The sequence below is a fragment of the Entelurus aequoreus genome, linkage group LG02 (assembly GCF_033978785.1).
Source record: "Entelurus aequoreus isolate RoL-2023_Sb linkage group LG02, RoL_Eaeq_v1.1, whole genome shotgun sequence".
NCBI lineage: Eukaryota > Metazoa > Chordata > Actinopteri > Syngnathiformes > Syngnathidae > Entelurus > Entelurus aequoreus.
The window spans coordinates 34912327-34929803 of record NC_084732.1 but is presented as its reverse complement, the minus strand read 5'-3'; the positions used below and the strand labels follow the sequence as shown (position 1 = coordinate 34929803).

The 17477-nt window shown below is 42.3% G+C and overlaps 1 protein-coding gene and 1 long non-coding RNA gene across 5 annotated transcripts in view; one reads left to right on the top strand and one right to left on the bottom strand.

The window, feature by feature from the left end:
* The first annotated feature begins 1640 nt into the window (after positions 1–1640).
* Positions 1641–3814, top strand: LOC133663097 (uncharacterized). Its single transcript, XR_009828241.1, has 3 exons — positions 1641–1670; positions 1925–2003; positions 3742–3814. It is a non-coding gene; the product is annotated as an uncharacterized LOC133663097 (long non-coding RNA).
* Positions 3815–13398: 9584 nt separating this feature from the next.
* greb1 (growth regulating estrogen receptor binding 1) overlaps positions 13399–17477 on the bottom strand; it is a 47965-nt gene continuing 43886 nt past the window's right edge. For 2 of the 4 annotated variants that reach the window (XM_062025821.1, XM_062025835.1), the window contains exon 34: positions 13399–14382. In XM_062025821.1, the coding sequence (XP_061881805.1) occupies positions 14219–14382 (164 nt within the window). In that variant the 3' untranslated portion in view covers positions 13399–14218. Of the gene's footprint in view, positions 14607–17477 lie in introns of all 4 variants that reach the window. The other 2 variants (XM_062025825.1, XM_062025845.1) reach the window with 2 other exon arrangements.

Below are 17477 nucleotides of genomic sequence, written 5' to 3'. Positions count from 1 at the left end.
TTGACTATAGAGTTGTGGCTATGCTGGTGAAAAAGGTGTTAAGTCTGCTTACTACCTCCATTTTGTCTGTAATTAGGGAGTCACCCTCCTTGATGTTGATGTTGGTGAGTCTGGTTTTAAGTTTCTGGCTGCAGCCAGGAAGCTGATTGTTGAGGATTTTCCAGAGCTCACGTGGCTTATTTGTGTTTTCTTCTATTTTGTCGTTAATGTAATTTTTTTTTAGGGATTTAGTCAGGTTGGTTGTCTTATTTCTTAATTTATTGCATTGCTTTTTAAGTGTTGAAAGGAGTGATTTGAGGTTATTATTGGGTTGTTTATCTACTTTGGTTTTACACTTTTGGTATTCTGAGTATTTTCTGTCTCTGTCTTTTATGGCAGCTAATAGGTCCGGATTCATCCATGGTTCAGAGCGGGCTTTGATCTTGACTATTCTCACGGGAGCCATATCATTTAGTATCGCTAGGAACGCTGTTTTGAAGCGATCCCAAGCATCATCGACCAGGTTGCTCGTGAGCACAGGGGACCAGTCCCACTCACCTAATTTTAGGTTGAAATTATCACTAGAGTATTTTTTAAGGAATCTGGATTGAGCTGTTATGTGGGTTTAGCTATTTTGCGGGTGCAGAAGGTTAGATAGTGGTCGCTAAGACCACAGATCATGACCCCACTATTTTTTATTTTAGGCCGGCCTGATGTGAGAATGAGATCTATGGTTGATTGGGTGGAATCGTACACCCTTGTGGGTAGTGTTATTAGCTGGGAAAAACAATGCAGATTACAAAGCTTGCTGTAGGATCTGAAGACAGGCGCATCTCTGCGTTGAATATCTGTGTTCAGATCTCCAGTTATAATTTTCTCCACGTTGTCTACCCCAGCCAAGCACTTCTCAAGAGCACCATAGAAATCACTCTGATTAGGGGGTCTGTAAACAGTCCCTATCAGTACCCACACAGCAGAAGACTCCTATACGGATCCGCATTCAAGTCGCCCAACCCGCGTTACTGTCACATTCGTTTTGGCTCCGCCTAGAGGATACAGCTCCGCCTCTGAAAATTGTACGGTCAGACAGCTGATCCTGAGCGGACTCGTGTCTGATTCGCATACGCGGACGCGACAAACTAAACCGGCGCGCGCCGCCTAGAGTTATAGACTGCGCCTACGCGCGCTGAGCCGACCAATGTCTGCACCCGCAGACGTGGACGCGCCTACTAGCGTGTACGCGCATGAGCCAAGATCATAATTTCTGGACTTTCTTTGCTGGAAAACGAACGTAAGTATAGATTTATTGATTTATTGCTACATTCGCAGTAAAGATCAGCCTTTGTGTTTCCATCATCATTTATGTATGATTGTAATGACGTTGTTTGATATTAGGACTAGCAGTAAAAATTTATATTCTGTAAAAAAAGGCTGTTTTATTTCCAGCGCCGCCTCCCAGAATGCTTTGCATGGGGACGTGCGTCTGATGTCACGTAGCCAGAAAATTCGAAATGGTTGCACGCGGTAGGTGAGGCCCGAGCGAAGAAAAGTGGAAAAGAGTGTTATTCGTCAAAAAACCCACAGAACGACGGTCATTTTTTCGCCGTGCTATTGTAAAATTGTCTTTTATCTGTGTTTTGTGTTCCAGGGGACCCCGACTCCAGAATGTGAAAGTTTCCCGCGTGAAGCCGGTGAGTAAAAAGTTCAATGCAGTTAACTTAGGCCATCTTTTGTTAGACGCTGTGAATGTGTGTAGGTTACATGCTACGATATTCCACATATTTCCAACTGGTTGAAACGAAAGCGTATTACTTTATTGTCAGTGTTGTTTAGGCCCAGGTCGCTAACGTTACTGCGTTAGTCAACAACGTAACGTTAACGGAGTGGAAACAGCCGTTCTTTGCTATTAATATGAGTGTGTATTATTTCTTTCTTTGTTCTTTAGTGGAGCTCGAGATCCTGTTTACTGTGGACTAGCTGTGTGTGACGCCCTGTTGTTTTTGTTTCCATTAAAAAAAAAAAAGGTATGTCTATTATGTGTTTTTTGGCATAGTTAATTGTAGAAAAAATATAAAATGAGGTGATGTGAGTGGGAAAAATTGCTGCACATATTAAGGATCCTTTTTCTTGATCTATATTTTTGTTATTTGCTGATGTATATATTTTATATACTGTTTTTTATTTAATTAATTTATTAGAGACTATTTTATGCTTTATTTACCTTTTTTATTATTATTATTTTATTTACTATTATTATTTCCACATGTAAGCATAAATAATTGATCATATTAGTACATTGTTTGATTGCTTTGCTTAATCCATTCCATAATTTAATTCCACATAGTGATATACTGAAGGTCTTAAGTGTTGTACGTGCGTACAAATGTTTTAAATTACATTTCTCTCTAAGATTATTTTTCTCCTCTTTTTTTGAGAAGAATTGTTGTATATTCTTGGGTAGCAGGTTATAGTTTGCTTTGTTGATAATTTTAGCTGTTTGCAAATTCACTATGTCGTGGAATTCCAGTATCTTTGATTCAATAAATAAAGGATTTGTGTGTTGTCTATATCCAACATTATATATTATTCTAACTGATCTTTTTTGTAACACCGTTAATGAATGAAGTGTACTTTTGTAATTATTTCCCCATATTTCTACACAATAACTCAGATATGCAACACTAGTGAACAGTAGAGAATATGAAGTGATTTTTTGTCTAGAACATGTTTTGCTTTATTCATTATTGACGTGTTTCTTGCTACTTTATGTTGTATATTTTTTACTTGAGATTTCCAGTTCAATTTATCATCAATCATTATACCTAGAAATTTGGTTTCATTTACTCTTTCAATGTCTATTTCGTCTATTTGTATTTGTGTTTGACTTTGTCTTCTACTGTAACCAAATAGCATTATTTTAGTTTTACTGAGATTCAAAGATAGTCTGTTTGTGTCAAACCATCTTTTTAATTTGTTAATGTCTTCTGTTATTATTTGTATTATCTCCTGTGTGTTCTCTCCTGAACAAAACGCTGTTGTATCATCCGCAAATAATACTAACTTTAAATCTTTTGTAACTTTACAAATGTCATTTATCTAGACATTGAATAATTTAGGTCCTATATTGATCCCTGAAGTACACCACAGGATATATTTAGCGTTGTAGACGTGTGTTCGCCTAGCTTCACGTATTTTTTCCTGTTCGTTAGATAACTTCTTATCCAGTTTAAGACTAACCCTCTGATGCCATATCGTTCTAGTTTTTTGATTAAAGTATTGTGATTAATTGTGTCAAATGCTTTAGTTGGATCCATAAAAACTGCTGCCGCACATTTTTTACTATCTATTGCGTTGGTAATTTCTTCTGTAATTTCAATTAAAGCCATTGAAGTTGAAACATTAGCTCTGTATCCATATTGGTTCTCTTCGAGTATTCTATTTTTATTTATGAAACTCTCTAATCTTTTATTGAACAGTTTTTCAATGATTTTAGAAAATTGTGGAAGTAAAGAAACAGGTCTATAATTTGTAAATTGATGTTTGTCTCCAGTCTTATAAATTGGTGCAACTTTAGCTATTTTCATTTTGTTTGGAAATTTACCTGTTTGAAATGATAGGTTACTAATATACATCAATGGTCCTGAGATCTCTTCAATAACCTTTTTTATCGTTTCCATATCAATTCCGTTACAATCAGTTGAAGTCTTAGATTTAAACATTTTTCATGATTGTAACTATTTCCTCCTGTGTCACATTACTGAGGAACATGGAGTTGGGATTTGCAATCTGAGGCAGAGAATGAGGAGCTGCCAGAAAAAAGGAACAGGAAGCCAGTGTAAGTGTGTTCCGTCTTGTTTTTGTCATGTTTCTACAGTAATAGGAAGGTTATTTCCGGTAGCATTCAAAAATAGACCAGAGATGCTTGTACTATGTGTATATTTGGCAATTTTGGTATTGCAAAAAAACGAAACCACCACATTAATATTAAAGATATGGTTAACATTCTTAGTGCTAAAGATATCCCCCTCTCCTTGTATCCCTTCTCCCAGCTCCACCGTCTCGCCGAGTGCCAGCAAGAGTCATGAGTACTTGTCAACTCGACTCCTCAACTGGAGATAACTTTCTAGGTAAAGACTGATCTCTGAAATAATATCTCAGCATCCAGTAACCATGGTTAACAGATCACAACCATTTAATACCAATTTATCTCCCTTAGCACCTCACCATGGGGAAGGACGCATTCATATGCCTTCACCAGCACCTGCATTAAACATGCAGAGAGTTACACAAGGTAGGGACTGATCTCTGAAATATTAGTGTATAGATAGGCCCCTTGGGTATTACCAGTCATGGTTAACTGATGGCTCTCTCACAATGCCCACCTCACTAGGAACGGCAGTCCCTCCTCGACTCCCTCCACCCCCCTCACCAGCAGCCCTCAACATGTGGCAGACAGAGGAGCCTGGATCCAGCCTGGCCTACAGGCCAACATGGCGAGGGGGAAGAATGGCCGACAACATTTCCTGCTCTGGTGAGCAATAACTGACAAATACCGGATGGACATTCTGTGCCACAAATTTTGGAAAAAATTTAAATTCACAAGCAATCACATATTTTCTTCAAACTTTGTCAATAACTTTTGTAATTAACTAAGGTCAATAGCTAATGTCAGGATTATGAGTAATGAGGATAAACACTGAAACATGTTAATTTTATACTGCTGTTTGTCAACAGCGCCTGAGGTAATCCAGATCCTTAGCCTGCTGGAAACTATTAAGCCCAACCAAGACCAGCTGATTGCGAAGGTAAACTTCTTAAGCCTTGAATAGGTCAATAATTCATAATGACATTGATTTTGATTCATTATTATTTTTTAAAGAAAGAAACCGCCTACATGGCAGCTTTGTGTGATTAGAGTAAACTGCTACATTTTCTTGTTACATTTCACCTGTTTGCTCTTTAAATACCACTTTTCAATCAATCAATCAATCAATGTTTATTTATATAGCCCTAAATCACAAGTGTCTCAAAGGGCTGTACAAGCCACAACGACATCCTCGGTACAGAGCCCACATACGGGCAAGGAAAAACTCACCCCAGTGGGACGTCGGTGAATGACTATGAGAAACCTTGGAGAGGACCGCATATGTGGGTAACCCCCCCCCTCTAGGGGAGACCGAAAGCAACGGATGTCGAGTGGGTCTGAAAGTCCAGTCCACAGTGGATCCAACACATCAGCGGGAGTCCAGTCCACAGCGGGGCCAACAGGAAACCATCCCGAGCGGAGACGGGTCAGCAGCGCAGAGATGTCCCCAACCGATGCACAGGCTAGGGGTCCACCCGGGGTCCCGGCTCTGGACAGCCAGCACTTCATCCATGGCCACCGGACCTATGCAACTCCCCCTCGCAAGGGACAGGGGAGAAGAGGAGAGAAGAAAAGAAACGGCAGATCAACTGGTCTAAAAAGGGGGGGTCTATTTAAAGGCTAGATTATACAAATGAGTTTTAAGATGGGACTTAAATGCTTCTACTGAGGTAGCATCTCTAACTGTTACCGGGAGGGCATTCCAGAGTACTGGAGCCCGAATAGAAAACGCTCTATAGCCCGCAGACTTTTTTTTGGCTCTGGGAATCACTAATAAGCCGGAGTTCTTTGAACGCAGATTTCTTGTCGGGACATATGGTACAATACAATCGGCGAGATAGGCTGGAGCTAAACCGTGTAGTATTTTATACGTAAGTAGTAAAACCTTAAAGTCGCATCTTAGGTGCACAGGAAGCCAGTGCAAGTGAGCCAGTATAGGCGTAATATGATCAAACTTTCTTGTTTTTGTCAAAAGCCTTGCAGCCGCATTTTGTACCAACTGTAATCTTTTAATGCTAGACATAGGGAGGCCCGAAAATAATATGTTACAGTAATCGAGACGAGACGTAACGAACGCATGAATAATGATCTCAGCGTCGCTAGTGGACAAGATGGAACGAATTTTAGCGATATTACGGAGATGAAAGAAGGCCGTTTTAGTAACACTCTTAATGTGTGACTCAAACGAGAGAGTTGGGTCGAAGATAATACCCAGATTCTTTACCGAGTCGCCTTGTGTAATTGTTTGGTTGTCAAATGTTAAGGTGGTATTATTAAATAGATGTTGGTGTCTAGCAGGACCGATAATCAGCATTTTCCGTTTTAAAGTTTTTTATTTATTTCGATTGTATTTTTAAAAAAATGTGCCCTGGGGCCGTTAAAAAATGACACACAGGCCGCAAATGGCCCCCGGGCCGCACTTTGGACACCCCTGGCCTACACGAATACAAACACAGAATGATAGTACAAATATAATAAGAAAACAATGTCAACCTCCCAAAGTTGGGTTATGGATATTTATGTATACCCCCAACCCCAACCCCCCGCCGCCGTCATCCAACAGAGCCAAACAAGTACTCTTATCAAGGAACCAAATAACGATATTGTTTGAACATTTTGGATGTCTTGCACACCTAAACCCTGATCACAAATTCATAGTTTACGCACCTTATTTTAACCACCTCCGGTAACTTTAAGTCATGTTTTTTTTTCAAATGTAATCTCCTTAATACCTATCACATATTTTGTATTGTGTAAGCATACTTGGCTTTGGATGCTACATACCATAAACATAAACGTATCTGTCTTGTAATCTTGTTTGATTACAGGTGCTGTGAGTAAAAATGTGTTGACGGTCAGCCACGGACGCTGAGGTCACCAAACACGCCATCAGGTGGTTCAACTTGGCGGGGGAGCAACGAGGAGACGAGACGTCCCGCTTCCACCTCCTCAGGAGGAATAGAGATGTATATGTATAAATAAACAACCTTTTATTGGACTTCTTGTCATTCACCAGTTATTCATTTTCTGATATGTTAGCTGTGCATGGAGCAGCGTTTCCTTGAAGTTGTAGCCTAATAGATTAAATACGTATATTTACTTTTTATATATATATTTACTTTATAGAGTGAATTGACCATTTTCTGTTTCTGCCTATTGACAATATTGTTAGTTTAAAAATACAAGGCAATGCATATGTAAGCATGCCGGCTTAGCGTTTTGAAATTTGATTTCCGCCCACACAGATTCAAGGGCATTGTGGTTGAGATCAGTGCGAGTTATGTATTTTATATCCTGGTGAATATACATACAAACGCCCCCTCCATGTTTATTCCTGTCCTTTCTGATAACCGAGAAGTTTTTCTATCTCTATCTCCGAGTCAGAAACACTTTGATCTAATTTGGTTTCAGAGAAACACAGAATTTTTACCTTTTTGTTGAGGAACATGTCTCTGATTTGGTCGAGTTTGGTTCCAGAGAGGCTGTTCACATTAAGGTGGATGATGTGTAGTCCACTGGAACCAAAGAGAGCATCAGAGTCTGCTGTGTAGCACCCCCTAGAGGGCCGCCAATAGACATGGTTTTCAGCTTTGGTCTGTATGGGCCGCAGCTGTACTCAGTTGTAATACACTTTTTCACCACTTTTGACAGTAATGACAATATCACACAAACGGGAGAAATCTGGAGTATAAAAAATATTGTTATGTTCAAATAACAGACACAACAGCCTCGCTCAACTTCACAACAGCACTCTCCTTTATTTCAGTAACTTCCTCAAAAGGCCCAGCCCAACTACGGTGGCTTCAAGGTATCAAAAAGCACAACGTAAATAGCCTGAGTAAGACAGTAGAACACATTACCAATAGGCATTCAAGTATAAGAACAGTATTTAAGATTAACTTGAATGAACACAACATTTCCCCTCCTCTCTTAAAACTTCAAGTATGGAAGGTGGCCACAAAGTCCTGAAAACGCTCAGGGCGTGCACGGGCCCTAACAGGCCGAGGCTCAGGAGCAAGGGGGACCGGCAGTGGGGCCGGTGCTGGAGCAGGGCACTGCGCGACCGGCACAGCCTGGGCGAGGGGTGCTGCCACTGGATCGGGCACCGGAGGGCGTGGCCCCAATGCGGGAATGTTCGGTGCCACCCCTGTGACGTGAGGCTGGTGAGGAGGGGCAGGTACCTTGCGCAGGCAGCTAGCGTGCCAACGGGATCCATCGGTTAACTGAAATGAAGCTGGGCCCAGCTGGCGGCTGACCTGGTATGGAGCAGACCAGAATGTTGACAGTTTGTTGGCGCGGTGGGGCCGGCGCGCTCTGACCCAGTCCGACACTCTGACAGCTGGCCATTTAGCCCTGTGCTTCTGATCGAACCTTTGCTTCATGGAAGTTTGTTGTCCCTTGACGCGAGACTTGACTGCTGCTGAGCATGGTCGCGGGCTCGCGGCCATCGGTGGGCGGAGTCTCGACAGGGGAAGCACAAACTCTCGACCCACCATGAGGCTGGCAGGAGAGACCCCTGTTGTAGAGTGGACAGTCGCCCTGTAGTGGAGGAGGGTCTGATTCAGTGCAGCCTCCAGCGAGTATCCCTCGGACATGTGAGCACGCAGTCCATTCTTCAGTGATTGGTTGTACCTTTCCACCCCCCCGTTTGCCTGGGGGTGGTAGACGGAGGTTCTGATGTGAGTAACACCCTTGCTGGCAAGGTAGGCGGTGAACTCCGAGGACAGGAACTGAGGACCGTTGTCCGTGGTGATGGCTCGGGGTAAACCCCAACGGGAAAACAGGCGGTCCAGGAAGGCGACGACGGCAGCAGAGGTGACCGTTCCCATGGGAGCCACCTCAGGCCACTTGGAATGCAGGTCGTAGACCACCACAAGAAACCTCTGGTGGTGTGGCACATTATGCAGCTCACCACAGATATCAAGCTGGAGATGGTCCCACGGTTTAGTTGGCCAGTCCAGGGGCTGGAGTGGAGGCGAAGCGGGTGGCCCAGTCTTCCCACTGGTGAGGCACGCTGCACAGGAGCGGATGAGTCCCTCCAGGTCTCGATCGATGGCGGGCCACCACACTGTGTCACGGCACCTTTGCTTGGCTTTGACTATGCCAAGGTGACCCTGGTGTGCCATCTGTAAGACACACCCTCTGAGGGCTACTGGGATAACAGCGCAGTGTCCCCGGGCGATGCAGGCCTCACCCCAGCATGACAGTTCGTTCTTCACACGGGAATACGGCTCTAGCTCAGGTGGGACACGGGAAGGCCAACCGTGTCTGATGTAGTCACGCAGCATGGTGAAGACAGGCTCGGCTGCTGAGGCCGTCTCCAAATCACGAAGGGAGACAGTGTCCTTCAATGGTGAGTGGACCAGGTGGACCACGTCTTCTTCGTCCTCCGGGGAGACAGCGGGGCCCTGGGTGGTGGCAGGACGGGACAGGTAGTCTGCCACCACGTTATTCCTGCCAGGGGTGAATTGTAGCTGAAAGTCATACTGCTGCAGACGGTCTGACCATCTGTGAAGACGGAGGGGCCTGTGCCCCACACCAGAGGTAGACATCAGGGTCGTCAGGGCCTGGTGGTCCGTCCGTAAAGTAAAGGACCTTCCGTATAAGTAGAGATGCCAACGCTCACATGCCCATATACAGGCGAGTGCCTCCCGTTCGCCCACTGAATATTTCTGCTCAGTGGGGCTGAGCGCCCGAGAGGCAAACGCTACCGGTCTCTCTACGCCATCATGGATCTGTGACAGAACGGCACCTAGAGCCACTGCGGAAGCATCACAGGTCACAAATGTGGGGCTGTCCAGTTGGAAGTGCGCCAGGATCGGAGACGTGGTGAGGAGCCGCTTCAACTCGTCGAAACCAACCTGGCACTTGGGAGTCCAAGACCATGGTGTCTCCTGCCTGAGCAGCATCCTGAGCGGGGCCGTAATGGAGGAGTACTGAGGCAGGAACCGCATGTAGTAGGCTGTCATCCCCAAAAATGATGCCACCTGGGAGGCCGTCGCAGGAGTGGGGACGTCGATGATGGCATCCACGTTCGACTGGAGAGGCGAGATGCCGTCGGCGGAGACACGGAACCCAACAAAGTCTATGGCGGGTGCAGCGAAAACACACTTCTCTGTGTTCAGCGTGGCATGGTGGCGCTTGAGTGCGGTGAAAACCTGTTCCAGGCGGGCATCGTGTGTGGCAGCATCTGGCCCATGCACCACAATATCATCCAGATACGCCACAGTCCCAGTGCAGCTAGCGAGGATTGTGGACATGATTTTCTGGAAACAACTCGGCGCTGAATTGAGCCCAAAAGGCATCCTCGTGTAGCGGTACAGGCCAGTGTGGGTGATAAACGCTGTCAAGTCCCTACTCTCCTTATGTAAAGGGACTTGTAAATAGCCCTGGCGCAAGTCCAATTTACTGAAAACTCGGGAGCCGTGGAAGTGTGTAGTGAGTTCCTCCGTCGTAGGAAGAGGATATTTGTCAGGCACCACTGCCTTGTTCACTTGGCGGAGGTCGACGCAGACTCTCAGTCCGCCCGACTTCTTCTTGGCGATGACAATGTTGGACACCCATGGGGAAGCGTCGATGGGCTCTATGATTCCACCAGCCTGGAGGCGTTGAAGCTCCTGCGTAACGCCGTCCCGCAAAGCCAGGGGAACACGGCGAAGGGGCTGGACCACGGGAGGCACGCTGTGGTCCAGGAGTGGCTTGTGTGTAAATGAGCTGAGGCAGCCCAGGCCGTTAAACAGCTCCGGCTGGTCGTGTTGCCTCGGAGACGCTACGTGTAGAATCCGCATACCGCTGTTGTCCTGCAGGGTAAAACCCAGGCTAGTGAAGAGGTCGAGGCCCATGATGTTCTCGCCGCGGCGCGTGATGTGGAACGGGAAACGGTCCACAGCTGTAGAGGTGTAGCGAACCGGGAGGTAGAGAAGGCCGACGACATCGATTTTGCTGCGGCCGTAGCCACAGAGGGCAGTGGACGGGGGCTGTAGCTGTCTGTTCGGGAAGAGCAGGTTGCAGGTGTCGACATTCAGTAGTGACACTTTGGCCCCAGTGTCGAGGAGGAGAGGGACACAGCAGTCATCCAGGTAAACAGGGCACCTCGAGAAAGTCGCTGAGTGGGGGCCTACAGTGCGCACAGGCACCGCCGGGTCATGTGACTGTGCATCAGGGTAATCGGCCGGAGCGGACCGGCACCACCTGGCAAAGTGGTTAGGCTTCTGACAACGGCGACAAGTTTGGCCCCTAGCAGGGCAGTCCTGGGCCCTTGTTGCATGGCGGTTGGAGCCACAATTCCCACACCGTCTCTGTTGACGTGTTGGCTGGGGACGCGCTACCTGTATAGCAGCATCAGGGTCTGAGGTTGATAGCTGTTGCACTGACTGTTCAATAACAGGGGTAGGCCTATGAGGCTTATTTTCCGCAATTTTGGCCGCACATTCAGTAGCCGATTCCACTTGTATTGCGATTATTAGTGCGTCATCAAGTGTCAAAGTTGCATCCTTGAGTAACAACTCCTCCTGCACTCTGGGATTAGACGTTTTCTCAATGAGCTGGTCTCGAATGAGTTCATCAGTGAGGTTGCCGAAATTACAGTTCTGTGATAGGGCTCTTAAATCTGCTACATACTGCCTGGCAGACTCACCCGGGCGCTGACATCTTCGTCTGAACTCCAACCGGCGGAGTAGGATATTCTGTGATTTTACAAAATGTCCGCTCAAAGCTGTTATGACTGCATCATAAGTGTCCAGCGTACCGCTGAGAGAATTGAAAATTCTGTTCCCCTCCGCTCCAAGCAGGTGTAGGAGAATGGCGCGCTTCCTCGCGCTAGTGGCATTGTCCAAACCTGTGGCCAAAAGATACGTCTCAAAAGACGATTTCCACTGATTCCAGGGAATGACAGGATCGCCCGGGAGGGGTAGAAACGGGTCCGGAGGTGGCAGGGAGAATATAGGTGTGTCAGCCATCCTCGTTCGCCAAATGTTATGTTCAAATAACAGACACAACAGCCTCGCTCAACTTCACAACAGCACTCTCCTTTATTTCAGTAACTTCCTCAAAAGGCCCAGCCCAACTACGGTGGCTTCAAGGTATCAAAAAGCACAACGTAAATAGCCTGAGTAAGACAGTAGAACACATTACCAATAGGCATTCAAGTATAAGAACAGTATTTAAGATTAACTTGAATGAACACAACAAATATGACTAAACCGGTGGAGCTGTATTTTCATTTGCACTTGACAGTTTGGCTTAGAAACATCCATCCATCCATTTTCTACCGCTTGTCCCTTTTGGGGTCGCGGGGGTCTATCTCAGCTGCATTTGGGCGGAAGGCGGGGTAGACCCTGGACAAGTCGCCACCTCATCGCAGGGCCAACACAGATAGACAGACAACATTCACACTCACATTCACACACTAGGGCCAATTTAGTGTTGCCAATCAACCTATCCCCAGGTGCAATGTTTTTGGAGGTGGGCGGAAGCCGGAGTTCCGCACTCCATCCAGCTGTATAATCACTAGGGCTGCGAATCTTTGGGTGTCCCACGATTCGATTCAATATCGATTCTTGGGGTCATGATTCGATTATAAATCGATTTTTTCAATTCAACACGATTCTCGATTCAAAAATGATATTTTTCAGATTCAAAAGGATTCTCTATTCATTCAATACATAGGATTTCAGCAGGATCTACCCCAGTCTGCTGACATGCAAGCAGAGTAGTAGATTTTTGTAAAAAGCTTTTATAATTGTAAAGGACAATGTTTTATCAACTGATTGCAATAATGTAAAATTGTTTTAACTATTAAATGAACCAAAAATATGACTTAATTTACCTTTGTGAAAATATTGGACACAGTGTGTTGTCAAGCTTATGAGATGGGATGCAGGTGTAAGCCACTCTGACACTATTGTTCTTTTTTTTAAATAAATGTCTAATGATAATGTCAATGAGGGATTTTTTTAAATCACTGCCATGTTGAAATTGTTACTAATATTGATACTGTTGTTGATAATATTAATTTTTGTTTCACTACTTTTGGATTGTTCTGTCGTGTTTGTGTTTCCTCTCAATTGCTCTGTTATTGCTGTTCTGAGTGTTGCTGTGTCGGGTTTGGTTTTGGAATTGGATTGCATTGTTACAGTATAGCTGTGTATTATTTTGTTGAATTAATAAAAAAAAATTAAAAAAAAATAAATAAATCGATTTTTGAAAAATGAGAATCAATACTGAATCGTACAACGTGAGAATCGTGATTTGAATTCGAATCTATTTTTTCCCACACCCCTAATAATCACTCACCATACAGCAAGAGATGATATCTGACCGCTTCTATGTTAGCTACCTCTCTTTGTTTATAATGTGTATTTTCTGCTGGATCTACTCTCTATTTTATGCTGCAGCTGTTACATATACTGTAATATTGTACATGGTAATTGTTATATATTGTATATATTATACACAAATATAATATATCAGTATATATCATATACTGTATATATAATATGTAAATATTCCGTATATGTTATATTTTATATTGCTACTACGGTACATTTTTAGTCTACTTTATACCTGCATTATCCTTTCCATCCTTTATAACTGAGCTACTGTGTGGAACTAGTTCCCTTGTGGATCATTAAAGTTTGTCTAAGTCTAAAAGGTTGTAAATAATTTTTAGGGGAGATATAATTATTGAATGTGATTAAAAAAAATCGCTGTGCTCCATAATGGGACTACAAACAACAAAAACAGCAACACATTAGAAATTAAAACATTTCTGTACATTTATACAATTAGAAACATACATCACATGCTGCCAATTTACAGTACAAAGCATTCTTCAGATGAAAGGGAACAGATCTACATTTCAATAAAGAAAAACATGCTCAAGCAGTAGATAAGTACTGTATAAAATATTCTTAAAATAATTAACATGCAAATCTCTACAAAAAAAAAAAGATATAAAAAACATAATGCCAAAAATCGGCTACCCTCATACCCTCATGATTGTCACTTGATGGAAAAGGTCTGCAGAAAGTAATACTGCAGACCTACATTGTGTTCTCACAAGTAAGAAATCATACATAGTTGGATTGTTTTCCGTTTTCCAATTACATGCCGCTGATAAGCTGCAGCGAAAATGTTAAAAATACTGCTTATATTTTTTAGAATAACAGAGCTTTTTTCAAGTAAAGCAAAAATACAAAAGTTTTCTGTCACTGGAGTACATTACTTTTCACACAAAACTCTTGAAAAAACAGCTAGGCACTTTCCAAACACACACACAAAAAAGGAATACAAATAGTTTCCATTTAGAGCATAAATTTAGTTCATGTAAACAATATGTTTTCAGGTGATTCATGTGTTCATGGTTGTTCCAAGTCATATATGCTTTCCTGTCAGGAAGAACAGAGGTCGGTCCTCCTTGGCGTTTGCGGTCTGGAATTCATCGCTGAGCCTGAACCTCCATTCCTCTTCCAGTTCCAGCCTGCTGACTGTCTGCCGTAAGGAGCTGCGATCTTCACTGATCACACACAGAGTCGCACCTGCAAGCAGAAGGAATGATACTAGGAATGTAACGGTATTGTAGATACCACGGTATTTCGGTATCAAAGTCTTCAAAATATTGCCGTGACGCCAGGCGGTATCAAACAAAAACTTGGTGTGTAGTTTTTGTCTGGCGCTTTAGCGTTGGCCGGGTCTGAAAATAAACTACATCTCCCAGAATCCTCTGCACAGCGTGGGGGCGGCAAGGTGGGGGTGTGGAACGCTGTAAGCAGAAAAAGGAAGTGTGTTCGTAGTCCATCCATCCATTTTCTACAGCAGTTGAGAGAAATTGTTTTTAGGACATTTCCTGAAAAATGTCATCAAAATCTATAATTATTTGAGTTATGTTTAAGGATGGGAATTGATAAGATTTTTTACAGTTCTGATTTTACTTTTGATTCTGCTAAATGATTCGGGTCTTTATCGATTGTCTTATCAATTCTTATATGTAAAAAAAGATAACAAAAAGGTGAGTTTAGTTTAGAGGTAACATGATCTTACAAAGACTACAGTAAGGTCTTAAAAGGCACAAAGTATAGAAAAGAAAAACATTTTTGAGAATAAAAATAAGAAATAAATATTATTCTGTAGAGTCTAACAAACTAGACATAAGTGGAAATTACACAAGAATATAACATTTTAAGAATCTTTTGTCATCTCCCTAAAAAACATACTGGTGAAAGTAAAAAAAAAAAGACTATCATGTAAAGGCTTGTTTAGATGTACAAGCTGAAAGTAATATATGACATAGGTCAATAACATGCAACACAAGATATTTCAAGCCTTCTTTCGATATAAAGTTGATGTTTATTGCTTGCAGCTTATAAAAACCATCAATTGAAAATCTCAAGACAATGTGGGTTTTCAAAAAATTCAAGCCATGATCATCAAAATTATAATAAATAAAGGCTTGACATATCTCACTTTGCCCGTAATGAGTTTATATCACATATTAGATTCACATTTGAAGTTGATTTGCTGACATAAATGAACTTCTACACGATATTCTAATATTTTGAGTATCACCGGTGTAATATAATGACTGAGTGAAAATGTGGTTGGAGGAAAACATGCAACTTTTCTCTGACTTCAATTGAACATTCCTCTAACGAAGGAGAATCTAGTGTGGCAAACGAGTGCAAGCTTTTGACCACAAACTTAGTCGCTGCTCGGTGACATCCGGCCGAGTGGTACTCTTCCCTGCGGCGGTGAAAGCTAGCGGCAGACGTGAACTTGAGCCCTCACTGCCCGCCTCCAAACCAGTCAGAACACGTCTCCTCATGCTCGTCTAATCTGCTCAGTGACCTTGTGGTTAGAGTGTCCGCCCTGAGATTGGTAGGTTGTGAGTTCAAACCTAGTCATACCAAAGACTATAAAAATGGGACCCATAACCTCCCTGCTTGGCACTCAGTATCAAGGGTTAGAATTGGGGGTTAAATCACCAAAATGATTCCCGAGTGCGGCCACCGCTGCTGCTCACTGCTGTCCTCACCTCCCAGGGGGTGGAATAAGGGGATAGGTCAAATGCAGAGAGTAATTTCACCACACCTAGTGTGTGCGTGACTATCAGTGGTACTTTGACGTTAACTTTAATTGAGAAGGCATTTCTTTCAATTAAACAGGTAACAGCACTAACGGTGTAGGCATTGTTTTGTTAGTATAAACCAGGGGTCACCAACCTTTTTGAAAGCAAGAGCTACTTATTGGGTAGTGATTAATGCGAAGGGCTACCAGTTTGATACACACTTCAATAAATTGCCGGAAATAGCCAATTTGCTCAATTTACCTTTAACTCTGTTATTATTAATAATTAATGATATTTACACTTAATTGAACGGTTTAAAAGAGGAGAAAACATGAAAAAAATGACAATTAAATTTTGAAACATAGTTTATCTTCAATTTCGACTCTTTAAAATTCAAAATTCAACGGAAAAAAAGAAGAGAAAAACTAGCTAATTTGAATCTTTCTGAAAAAATTCAAAAAATAATTTATGGAACATCATTAGTAATTTTTCCTGATTAGGATTAATTTTACAATTTGGATGACATGTTTTAAATAGGTTAAAATCCAATCTGCACTTTGTTAGAATATATAACAAATTGGACCAAGCTATATTTCTAACAAAGACAAATCATTATTTATTTTAGATTTTCCAGAACAAAGATTTTAAAAGAAATTCAAAAGACTTTGTAATAAGATTTAAATTTGATTCTACAGATTTTGTAGATTTGCCAGAATTTTTTTTTTGAATTTTAATCATAATAAGTTTGAAGAAATATTTCACAAATATTCTTCGTCGAAAAAACAGAAGCTAAAATGAAGAATTAAATTAAAATGGATTTATTATTCTTTACAATAATTAAAAAAAAAAAATTGAACATTGATTTAAATTGTCAGGAAAGAAGAGGAAGGAATTTAAAAGGTAAAAAGGTATATGTGCTTAAAAATCCTAAAATCATTTTAAGGTTGTATTTTTTCTCTAAAATTGTCTTTCTAAAAGTTATAAGAAGCAAAGTAAAAAAATGTATGAATTTATTTAAACAAGTGAAGACCAAGTCTTTAAAATATTTTATTGGATTTTCAAATTATATTTGAGTTTTGTCTCTCTTAGATTTAAAAATGTCAGGCAAAGCGAGACCAGCTTGCTAGTAAATAAATACAATTTAAAAAATAGAGGCAGCTCACTGGTAAGTGCTGCTATTTGAGCTATTTTTAGAACAGGCCTGCGGGCTACTCATCTGGTCCTTACGGGCTACCTGGTGCCCGCGGGCACCGCGTTGGTGACCCCTGGTATAAAGTATGTTGTATTTGCGCCTAATAGACTGCTACTGCACTGTATGAAATTGGCGCGGTTCAAAAATGCTACATTCATTTATTGTTATTGCATGCTGTGTGTTTAAATGTTTCACCATAATGCTCGTATTTTCTCCTCTTGATGAAATAGCAGCCTTGAAATTTTTACAAGTAGCGCTGTTGCGTTTTCTTCTTGTAAAATGCCGGCAAACTCTCAAGCGCTTTTTCCGCCAGAACACCGGCAAGTTGCTATCTGACGTCACTACACACGTTGCGTAATGATGTCATTGCCGCCCGC